This window comes from Cinclus cinclus, unplaced genomic scaffold, assembly GCF_963662255.1.
Source record: "Cinclus cinclus unplaced genomic scaffold, bCinCin1.1 SCAFFOLD_32, whole genome shotgun sequence".
NCBI lineage: Eukaryota > Metazoa > Chordata > Aves > Passeriformes > Cinclidae > Cinclus > Cinclus cinclus.
In genome coordinates this window covers 3,068,958-3,080,848 of record NW_026912098.1, presented here as the reverse complement: position 1 = coordinate 3,080,848, position 11,891 = coordinate 3,068,958, and the positions used below count along the sequence as shown (strand labels likewise).

The window sequence follows — 11,891 nt, the reverse complement described above, 5'->3', positions numbered from 1 at the left end:
GAACATCCCAATGCCCACAGACTCTGTGAGTACATTCTCTGATTCTCTCTCCTGTAGAGCAGCCAGGGGTGCCCAGGGCTGTCCTGCAGAGCAGGGTCCTGCAGCCCAGGGTGCTGTGCTGGGCAGGGACTCTGCTGCCTGCCAGGGACAGCTCTCAGCCAGCCCTGGGAGCTGCTGACAGCACTGGGGGACAAGGTCTGGGTGGAGGGAGACAGCTGGTGAGACTTGGAAGTGTTCACCTTGTGTGGTGAGGATGGTGCATTGATCAGGACTGCTCCCAGCATGACATTTAACTACAGAACATTTCCAATAGATTATAAAGGGAGCACAGCAAGTCAGGGGCTGCAAAAAAGGGAAAATCCTGATTTTATAATCTACTGCTCACGGTTGCCTGGATGGAAAATTGAACATTGATATTCACATGTCTGTTCAGGTTGAGAACCATAAGAACAATTTCTCTCAGGTTTATTCAGATAAACCAGGCAAAGAAAGAAATCAGCAGACGGTCCCTTACAGGCACCATCAGTGTTGCTTTTCCAGTCTCCTCAGGGCTGCTCTGACTTTGCCATCAGAGCCTGCAGAGGCAGAGCTGGCCCTGGCAGTGCCCTGTGCTGGGAGGGGTCTGCAGGGCAGAGCTGAGCCCCCAGGGCTGGGCTGGGCTCTGGCAGCACTGGCAGGGCCCAGCCCTGGGCACAGGGAAGCAGCAGCTGGCAGGGAGAGCTCCAGGCAGCAGAGCCCTGGGCAGGCAGTGGGGGGAAAGTGACACCAAGCTGGGCTGGGATATTTCAAGTCCTCCCAAAATTGAACTATTCCTTGATTTCTTTTTATTTTACAGGTCCCCATGCCAAGACACAGCAAATGTCCAACAGCAGCTCCAGCAGGCACTTCCTCCTGCTGGCATTGGCAGACACGCGGCAGCTGCAGCTCCTGCACTTCTGCCTCTTCCTGGGCATCTCCCTGGCTGCCCTCCTGGCCAACGGCCTCATCATCAGCGCCGTAGCCTGCGGCCACCACCTGCACACCCCCATGTTCTTCTTCCTGCTCAACCTGGCCCTCACTGACCTGGGCTCCATCTGCACCACTGTCCCCAAAGCCATGCACAATTCCCTCTGGCACACCAACAACATCTCCTACTCTGCATGTGCTGCTCAGCTGTTTTTCTTTGTGTTCTTCCTCTCAGCAGAGTTTTCCCTCCTGACCATCATGTGCTACGACCGCTACGTGTCCATCTGCAAACCCCTGCACTACGGGACCCTCCTGGGCAGCAGAGCTTGTGCCCACATGGCAGCAGCTGCCTGGGCCAGTGCCTTTCTCAATGCTCTGCTGCACACAGCCAATACATTTTCCATGCCCCTGTGCCATGGCAATGCCCTGGGCCAGTTCTTCTGTGAAATCCCCCAGATCCTCAAACTCTCCTGCTCCAAATCCTACCTCAGGGAACTTGGGCTTCTTGCTTTTAGTGCTTTTCCTTTCTTTGGTTGTTTTGTGTTCATTGTTTTCTCCTATGTGCAGATCTTCAGGGCTGTACTGAGGATTCCCTCTGAGCAGGGAAGGCACAAAGCCTTTTCCACCTGTCTCCCTCACCTGGCTGTGGTGTCTCTGTTTATCACCGCTGGCACATTTACCTACCTGAAGCCCCCCTCCATCTCCTCCCCATCCCTGGATCTGTCCCTGTCAGTTCTGTACTCGGTGGTGCCTCCAGCTCTGAACCCCATCATCTACAGCCTGAGGAACGAGGAGCTCAAGGATGCCCTGAGAAAACTGATGATTGGATCAATTCAGAAATAATAAACTATCTCTCTTGTACTGCTGAGCATTACAAGCTTAGCCTTTTAAATGCATTTTCCCAAATTTTTGTTGGTCTGTTTTCTGATTATTTTTCTACTATTGCAGTGTCATTTGTAAAATCCTGTATTATTTCTCTTACCATAAATGTATTAATATCTCCCTTTTGTATTGAAATAAAAAGACTTTCAGAAAGTTTGTTCCCTTGGCATTTAAATGTATATAAGTTATTTCCCTGACTTGTATGTTCAGGATGCTTCCTGAGCCGTTCTTGGTCTCTGCAGGGGCAGTTCTTGTGAGCAGAGGTGGAGGTTTGAAGTGACAGAGAGGGAGGCCAGAGGGACATCAGTAAAGCTCTGGGAGCTCCCAGGGTCAGAGGGAGCTGGGGAAATGGGGCGTTGGAAAATCTGCCAGGGAACCAGCACAGGTCTGTGTTAGGGTAGGAGAACTGCAGTGGGGGTGACCAAATCCTTGGGGGGCTGGGACCACCCCTGGCAGCAGCAATGAGATTTGTGTGCCCTGGCTGTGCCTGCTGTCCCTCCCAATGAGGCCCATGAGAAGACACCAGTTCCTCCCAGCCCCAGGGCTCGTGGCCTCCTCCCCAACCCCAGAGAGCTTTGGAGGGCTCCTGCTGCTCTCCTGCCCTCACCATTCCCACCCCACATCCCACTGCTCAGGACAGCCACGAGCATCCTGTGAGGCCACTGCTCCCCATTCCCAGGGGATGGGCTCAGGGCTTGTCAGTCCTGCTTGGCACAGACCAGGCAGGGCTTTCACAGCCAAATTCCACACTCCATTTCCACCTGGACCCGCTGGTGCCTCTGAGTTCTGCTTCTCCAGCCCCAGGGATGCTTTCCTTGTCTGCCCATTCCCCCTTGGTCTCAGGGCAGGGATGGCCTCAGTTGGGGGCTGCTGACATCCTCAGCAACCTGGAGGCTGCTGCTGAATTTTACTGGTCCAGAGGCTTGTTCAGCCTTCAGCTCTTCAGTTCAGGAATTCAGTGCCCAAGAGCTCATGAGCATTCAGAACACCTTAACAAGCCATGACTGTGAGAAAAAGTTATGTGCTCTACTCTTCTGTCATTAATTTGATCAATTTGAAAAGTCTGTTCAAATTGGATACACTATGTTAACAGTACAAGGAGAAAAGATTTATCTATTGGGCCCTGTTTATCTTTTTCCTGTATGTGGATGGATATGAGCAATGTCCAATTGATATTGAACTTCCTCATGCACTCTGAACAGATATGAAAATCAAGACCCTTTATGGCTGACAATCAATCACACTCTGTCCCTACCCCCACCCCACCATTTCCCTCATCCAAGCCCTGGCACTCAGAGCAGCCCAGTGCAAATCTGAGCTTCCTCCAGTCCAGGCTGTGCCTGCAGCTTTCAGCTCCTTGGCACCAAGTCCCAGCTGCTTTCCTTGGAGAAGGAGCTGCCCCAGACACAGAGGGATGTTCATTTGGGGTCAGCAAACAGAAGCCAAGGCAGGCCCAGCTCCATGGCAAACACAAGTGCAGCCCAAGGAGTGCTGGGCAATGGAGCCACATGCAGGGGTGTCCCCAGGGCTCAGGACTGGGGCCAGGGCAGTTCAATGTGTTCCTTGCTGATGTGGACCAGGCCATGGAGGGCACCCTGAGTCAGTGTCCAGGGGAGCCCAAGCTGGCTGGGAGTGTGGCTGTGCTGCAGGGCAGCAAGCTCTGCACAGGGATCTGGCCAGGCTGGAGCCATGGGCCCAGGACAATTGGATGAGCTTCAGCAAGGCCAAGGGCCGGCTCCTGCCCTGGGCTCACAACCACCCCAAATCCCTGGCCGTGCCCTGCCCCTGATCCCCACAGCCTGTCCTGTTTCCTTCATCCCTGCCTTGCCAGGGACTTTGTGGGACAAGGGAGCTCTGCTGTGCCTATGGAGGGAGGTGCAAGAGCCACCAGTGCAGTGGGCACCACAGCTCATCAGGTTTGTGTCCTTTGGGGGTCAGGAACTGCTGAGACTCAGAGGCACAGGAAGGCTTCTCTTCATATGCCAACATAAGAAGTGTATCAATGTTATAATTTAATAAACATCAGAATTCTTCCCTCAGCTCTGTGCAATGTCAAACCAGTATCAGATATGTCCACCATGCACAAGGGATTTTCATTCAGAAACAGTTTTAAAAAAGACATTAGAAAGGGTGATTCTATTACAAATGAAAACACAACTAAGACTGATGTGAAATTATCAGAGAACAAGTGGAGAAGGAAATCTGGGAGCAATAGGAGGGCCATAGAACCATCTGGTCTAGTGAAGAGACATCCTTAGACATGGCCATTTAAACAGGAGAGCGGGTAACACCCAAATGGAGAGGGACATGAAATAATAGACAGCATAGTAGTAACACAGGTAGAGGGGAAGGGCAGGATTTCTTTTCCTGTCATCAGTACATATCCAGGAAATTTCTGTTCTCTCCTGGTGGGAAGACATGGATATTTCTTCAAGTACTCAAATGCCCCAGCTAGTGAGATGTGCTCGTGCACCTTGCAAGTGTCAGGTTCCCCACACCCCCAGAGGGCTCCTGTCCCATAAAAATCTGCTCTGGCCCATTCCAAAATCGAGCGCAGCATTGTCCCAGGATCATCAGGGAGCTGAGGATGGAAGGGGCCTCAGCAAGTCTGCAGCCCAAGCTGTCAGAAACTGGGTCAGACCAAGTGGTTTAAGGCCAGATGTGATCAGAATTTGATTATCCAAAAGAAGAGTGATAGGGCATTATCTGAGAACCTGTCTGAGCCCATGGGAACAAGAGTTTTCCACATGTCCTGTCTGATCTCCCCTCTTTCCCCCTTCCACCCATTGTCTTTTGTCTCCCCCCAGGCCCCCCGGTGAAGATCCTGGCTCTGTGTTCTCCATCAGCTCCTGGCTGGCACTGCCAGGCTGGGATGAGGAGCCCCTCAGCCTTCCCTGCTCCGGGCTGGACAAGCCCAGCTCCCTCAGCCTCTGCTCACAGCCAAAGGGCTCCAGCCCCACCTTGGAGGCCCTTCCCTCACCCTGCTCCAGCTGCCAGACATCTTTCCTGCCCTGGGCAACCCAAACCAGGCCCCAGTGCCCTGGATAATCCACGTCCTTGATGTCCTGGTCCCACAGCCCTGGGTGCTCCTGCCCTGCCTCGCTGCCAGGGCACACGGCTGCCTCCTGCCCAGCTCCTGCCCACCAGGAGTTTTCTGACAGGGCCTGGTGGATACAGGGAGGGCTCTGGATGTTGTCTACTGGAACTTTAGCCTTTGACACCCCATCCCACAGCATTCCCTGGAAAAGCTGAAGCCTGTGGCTTGGAGCGGTTCACCCCTCCCTGGGCTAAGAACTGGATGGACATCGGGGCCCAGAGAGTGGTGGGGAATGGTGCCACATGCAGCGTGTGTGCAGTGGTGTCCTGCAGGGATCAGTGTGGGCCCAGTCCTGTTTAACATCTTTATTGATGATGTGGAGAAGGGAGCACAGTGCACCATCAGCAAATGTGCAGATGGCACCAAGCTGGGTGTGAGTGTGGATGTGCTGGAGGGTAGGAGAGCTCTGCAGAGGGACCTGGACAGGCTGGATCCAGGGCACAAATCCAACAGGGTGAGGTTTAACAAGACCAAGAGCTGGGTCCTGCACTTTGGCCACAACAACCCCTGCAGTGCTCCAGGCTGGGGACAGAGTGGCTGGAGAGGGGCCAGGCAGAAAGGGACCTGGGGGCAGTGATGGACAGCTGGGTGGGCATGAGCCAGCAGTGTGCCCAGGTGGGCTCCTGGCACCTGGCCTGGATCAGGAATGGTGTGGCCAGCTGTGCCATCACTGATCTGTCCCCAGCTCTGCACACAGACATTGCTGCTGCAGCTCCAGGGAAGGGAACAAAAGGAGCATCTGTAATGAAAAGGCTTTTGGGGTATCCTTTATTTCATGTCACACCACCAAGAACAGAGCTCTGCATTGATACAATCTGTGGGTCACACTAAAGGAGGAGAGCAAACAAAAGGAGAGATGGCACAAAAAATGGGCTTGGTTTATGGACAATATTAAAAACTGAAAATGGGGAAAAAAAATAAAAAACAACAGGACTTTCAAAGATTACTTTTATTACAAGAGATTCACAGAAATTGGCACTTCACTTTCAGAAACCATTTAAACGTTTCAGAAATTTTCCCGTCATCAGTGTCCACACTGCAGCCTTGAGCTCCTGGTTCCTCAGGCTGTAGATGAGGGGGTTCAGGGCTGGAGGCACCACTGAGTACAGAACTGACAGGGACAGATCCAGGGATGGGGAGGAGATGGAGGGGGGCTTCAGGTAGCTAAATGTGGCAGTGGTGATAAACAGAGACACCACAGCCAGGTGAGGGAGACAGGTGGAAAAGGCTTTGTGCCTTCCCTGTTCAGAGGGGATCCTTAGCACAGCCCTGAAGATCTGCACATAGGAGAAAACAATGAACACAAAACAGCCAAATACCAAACAGACACTAACTGCAAGAAGCGCAAGTTCCCTGAGGTAGGAGTGTGAGCAGGAGAGTTTGAGGATCTGTGGGATTTCACAGAAGAACTGGCCCAGGGCATTGCCCTGGCACAGGGGCAGGGAAAATGTATTGGCTGTGTGCAGCAGGGAATAGAGAAAGGCACTGGCCCAGGCAGCTGCTGCCATGTGGGCACAAGCTCTGCTGCCCAGGAGGGTCCCGTAGTGCAGGGGTTTGCAGATGGACACGTAGCGGTCGTAGCACATGATGGTCAGGAGGGACAACTCTGCTGACATGAAGAACATGAAGAAAAAGAGCTGAGCTGCACATGCAGAGTAGGAGATGTTGTTGGTGTGCCAGAGGGAATTGTGCATGGCTTTGGGGACAGTGGTGCAGATGGAGCCCAGGTCAGTGAGGGCCAGGTTGAGCAGGAAGAAGAACAGGGGGGTGTGCAGGTGGTGGCCGCAGGCTACGGCGCTGATGATGAGGCCGTTGGCCAGGAGGGCAGCCAGGGAGATGCCCAGGAAGAGGCAGAAGTGCAGGAGCTGCAGCTGCCGCGTGTCTGCCAATGCCAGCAGGAGGAAGTGCCTGCTGGAGCTGCTGTTGGACATTTGCTGTGTCTTGGCTTGGTGATCTGTAAGAACAGTAATCATGGAATAGTTTGGTTTGGAGATGACTTGAAATATCCCAGCCCAGCTTGGTGTCACTTTCCCCCCACTGCCTGCCCAGGGCTCTGCTGCCTGGAGCTCTCCCTGCCAGCTGCTGCTTCCCTGTGCCCAGGGCTGGGCCCTGCCAGTGCTGCCAGAGCCCAGCCCAGCCCTGGGGGCTCAGCTCTGCCCTGCAGACCCCTCCCAGCACAGGGCACTGCCAGGGCCAGCTCTGCCTCTGCAGGCTCTGATGGCAAAGTCAGAGCAACCCTGAGGAGGCTGGAAAAGCAACAGTGATGGTGCCTGTAAGGGGCCCTGTGCTGATTTCTTTCTTTGCCTGGTTTATTCAGACCTGAGAGAAATTGTTTTTATTGTTCTCAACCTGAATAGAGATATGAATATCAAGGTTCAATTTTCCATCTAGGTGACCCTGAGCAGTAGATTATAAAATCAGGATTTTCCCTTTTATGCAGCCCCTGACTTGCTGTGCTCCCTGTATAATCTATTTGGAAATGTTCTGTAGATAAATGTCATGCTGGGATCAGTCCTGATCAATGCACCATCCTCACCACTCAAGGAGAACACTTCCAAGTCTCACCAGCTGTCTCCCTCCACCCAGACCTTGTCCCCCAGTGCTGTCAGCAGCTCCCAGGGCTGGCTGAGAGCTGTCCCTGGCAGGCAGCAGAGTCCCTGCCCAGCACAGCACCCTGGGCTGCAGGACCCTGCTCTGCAGGACAGCCCTGGGCACCCCTGGCTGCTCTACAGGAGAGAGAATCAGAGAATGTACTCACAGAGTCTGTGGGCATTGGGATGTTCCAGCTTTAGGAGATCACTGCAGGAGCTGCAGCTGCATTGTCCTGCAGCCAGAGGCTTCCTGTGTCCAGGGCTGGGAGTGATTCTGCCCCAGGCACTTGTGAGCATCTTCCCAGCCCTGATTGATTGAAGCTCTCTGTGCCTCTGTGCTGTGCCTGGGGTGTGTGCAGGCAGTGCCCTCAGACCTTCTGGGCTGGGAGAAGAGCTCCTCCTCAGCAGAATTGTCTTTTTGAAAGTCTTCTTGGTTGCCAGGAGCTGCCTCTGTGCCTGGAGACACAGCACAGTGACTTTAATTACCCTATTAGTCGTTTGTTCTTCTTTAAATAAGACACAGTCCCTGAGAAATTGTTTTACAAAAAATACTTCTCAAAACTTAAAGTGAGATTTAAAGTTGGAAGATTTTTTGACTTTTAATGGATTCCAATGAGGGATATGACTGTGAAATTGTCCCCATGTTCCAGTTAGAGCAGAACACTGGTAGCTGTGATGACAGGAGGGGACAAAGACAAGGGAAAGGTGTCTGTGATGCTGAGCAAACCTGGATGTGTCTCAGCAATGCCAAGGTCCGAGCCCCAGCCCCTGGCAAGGCAGATCCTGTCCCTCCCTCCTTGCTCAGGGCTCTTCCCGGGGCACTGGGCTCTGGGGATGTGCAATGCCAAGGGCAGCACCATGGGGCGGCCCCTGCCAGGCTGCTGAGCAGGGACAAGGAGGCAATGAGGCCCCAGCACAGCAAGGCTCACTTGTCCCCTGCTGGCCAAGGGCCCAGGGCCAGCAGCCATGGCCAAAGTGCTGCAGCACTTGGCTCTGGCAGGGCCTTTCAGCTGCTGCCCATCCCTGTGCCCTCTGCAGCCCAGGCTGTCCTACGGTGTCCATGCCCTGCCCCTCTGTCCCTGCAGGCTGTCCTCATCCCCCGGCTGCCCCACCTGGCTGGCCCCTTCCTTTGCTGACAGCTCTGCGTCCTGCCTGCCTCTGCCTGCACACACAAAGCCTTGGGCTGCTCCTGACTCCTTCTGGGGGATGTGTTGCACCAATGACCTTCACTGGGAGAGAAATTTCTTTAACCTTGGGTCCAGTCTGGACCATCCTGTCTGCTCTTGGCATTAATTCTTTCTTTCTCAGGCTGTTTTCAGCTATGTCTAAAGGATCCTCCATCTATGAAACCTCCCTTGAACCACTCTCTTCTTCTGTCCCCAGTCTCCACTCCACTAAACACAGAGCTGTTTTGTCCTGATACAGAGGTCATGTTCTTGCTGCCTCCAAACCCAAAATTTTGAGATTCACAGAATTCACTGAATTTAGAGATTTCACAAATTGAGAAAGTTGGAAGAGACCTTCAAGAACATCAAATCCAACCCATGCCCTAACGCCTCAACTTGACCATGGCCCAAATTGCCACATCCAGTCTTTGTTTTAACACATCCATGGATGGTGACTCCACCACCTCACCGGGCCGATCATTCCAGTACTTTTATCACTGTTTCCATCAAAAACGTTTTTCCTAGTATCCAGCCAAATTTTCCCTAGACACAATTTGAGGCTGTGTCCTCTTGTTCTGTTAGTTGCTGCCTGGTGATCTCTGGGCCGTCTCCAAGGTGTTGGCAAATGAAAACATTCTGCTCTAAGGAAATCACCAGAGAACAAGGCAGCCAGACCTGTCTGTCCTGGCTACTTTTGTCTGGACCCAGTTCTTGGACAGATGCAATTTTGGAGGTGGAATCCCAGATTTGGGCATTGGCAGCTTGGTAAGGAGGGCAGTTCTTTTCCACTGGAAGGAAAGCACTGAGTCCCAGTGTGTGGTGGTAGATGAGAGACACCCTCAGGAGGCCAAGGCTAGCCTGAGCTGTCTGTCCTGGCAGATTTTGGCTGGGAGCAACCCTTGTCTATGGAGAACTTTTCATGGGCAGTGCCAATTCTATCCTTGCGCACCTGGAAAGGTGGATGGTTCTTTCACATCAAAAAGAAAGCCGAGAGCCCCAGTGTTCCAGGGGCTGATGAGATGCAGCTCTCAACATGCCAGGATCAGCCAGACCGGCCAGGTGGCCCCCAGGAGGCCCAGCCAGAGCTGTTCCATGTCCCCTTGGTTCCATGGGGCCCCACAGTGTCACAATGGTCTCCATGATTCCATGGGGCCTTGCAATGCCACAGTGTTCTCCATGGATCCACGGTGCCCTGCAGGATCACAGTGCCCCTTTGGCTGCACGAGGCCCTGTAATGCAACAATGGCCTCTTGGTTCCACACAGCCCTGCTGCTTCACACCGGCCCCTTGGCACCATGCAGCCCAGCAGTGCCACAGTGATGAACTTGGTTCCAAGGGGTTTTGATGGTGTCACAAAGTGTCATTTCACAACTCCTGAAAGTGTCACATTTGTCTCCATGGTTCCATGGGACCCTCAGTATCACAATGGTCTGCACAGAAAGGAAACCACAGAGCCCCAGTGTTTCAGGGGCTGATAAACTGCAGTCAGCAGAACCCAAGACCAGACAGACCTATCTGTGCTAGCAGCATTTTGTGGGAGAAATCCTTGAGGATAGGAATCTGGGAGGAAAAGTTCCCATTTTGGCCTTGGGTGCTTGTACAGGAGGGATGGTTCTTTTCCTTAGGAAGGAAAGCACTGAGCCCCAGGGTTTGAAGGAAGGTGAGAGCTGGCTCTAAGGAAGACAAGGGCAGCCAGACTTGTTGGTAATGGCAGCTTTTGTATGGGAGCAATCCCTGCATATTGGGAATTTTGGAAGGGGAATCTCATTTTGGCCATGGATTCTTGAATGGGAAGGACAGTCCTTTTCCATTTGAAGGAAATCCCAGAGCCCCAGTGTTTCAGGGCAACATGAGAAGAGACCCTTGACATGCCAAGGGCAGTTGGACCAGTCAGGCCAATCCAACCTGACCTGTTCCCTGTTCCCTTGGATCCACAGGGCCCTGCAGTGTCACAATGGCTGTGTCATATTGGATCCTTGGTTCCATGAGGCCCAGCTGTGTCACACTGGCCTCTTGTTTCCAAGGGGTTCCACAGTGTCACAGTGGTTCTTTGCTCCCATGTGGCCTTGCAGTGTCACAGGGGTCTCCTTGGTGCCTTGTGCTACCAAAATCGACCCTTGGTTCCATGGGGACTCACAGTGTCACAAGGGTCTCCTTGGTTCCATGAATCCCTTCAGAGCCCCTCGATTCAACGAGGCCTCAAAGTGTCCTCATGGCCTCCAGGATTCCATGAGGCCCCAGTGTCACAATGGACCTTTGGTTCCATGGGGTCCCACACTGTTCCATGAATCCTTAGTTCCATGGGGCCCTGCAGTGTCACAATGGACTCCTTGGTTTCGTGGGGCTGCAAAGTGTCACAGTGGCCCCTTGGTTCAGTGACAACTGTGATGCATTAAGGTTTTAGCCTTGATATTTTTCATATCCTGTACTGCATCAGTGAATATATGTAAACTCCATATAAAGTGCTAATTTATCATTTTCACATTTTGGTCAGGAAAAACAATTCCTCCAGGCCTGAAACTCAAGGACACACTACAGCCTCTGAAAATACAAATAAAAGCAAAGCTGGGGGAGAGAACTGGGGCAATATGGTTTCATTACCAGAAATTGTAATGGGAGGATTAACCCCTGATGTTGAGACAGAACAAGTTATGTATTTTTGTAAATTAAATGGTGACAATCCTTTTTGGATGTAGGCTCTATCCAAGAATTGTACCCAGACAAAAGTATCAAGGACACAAATGCTTGGCTGCCTTGTCCTCTGGTGATTTTTTTTAGATCATGAGAAGAATGTTTTAATATGCCAACAGGGTTGAGAGGGCCCAAAAATCTCCCAAGGTAGTGTTTGGAGGCTACAAGAAAATGACCACTATATAGGGAAAAAGGAGCTTTGTGCCCAGAGGAGTGGAGACTGAAGAGAGCAGAGGAGAGCACAGACAGGACACGAGGAGAAAGGAATTTCCATCCCATGGCAGGGCTGGGGCCTCATTGCCTCCTTGTCCCTGCTCAGCAGCCTGGCAGGGGCCGCCCCATGGTGCTGCCCTTGGCATTGCACATCCCCAGAGCCCAGTGCCCCGGGAAGAGCCCTGAGCAAGGAGGGAGGGACAGGATCTGCCTTGCCAGGGGCTGGGGCTCAGCCCTTGGCCCTTGGCATTGCTGAGACACATCCAGGTTTGCTCAGCATCACAGACACCTTTCCCTTGTTTGTCC

General features: G+C 52.8%; 2 protein-coding genes across 2 annotated transcripts; one reads left to right on the top strand and one right to left on the bottom strand.

Moving 5' to 3' along the window:
- Nucleotides 1-843: 843 nt before the first annotated feature.
- On the top strand, nt 844-1,788 carry LOC134057323 (olfactory receptor 14J1-like). Its single transcript, XM_062514314.1, has one exon. It carries the CDS (start codon nt 859-861, stop codon nt 1,786-1,788), a length of 930 nt encoding a protein of 309 aa, XP_062370298.1. The 5' UTR covers nt 844-858.
- A 3,834-nt stretch (nt 1,789-5,622) lies between these two features.
- Nucleotides 5,623-6,879, bottom strand: LOC134057393 (olfactory receptor 14A16-like). The gene has a single exon (XM_062514381.1). The coding sequence runs from the start codon at nt 6,853-6,855 to the stop codon at nt 5,911-5,913; it is 945 nt and encodes a 314-aa protein (XP_062370365.1). The 5' UTR covers nt 6,856-6,879; the 3' UTR covers nt 5,623-5,910.
- Nucleotides 6,880-11,891: the final 5,012 nt, after the last annotated feature.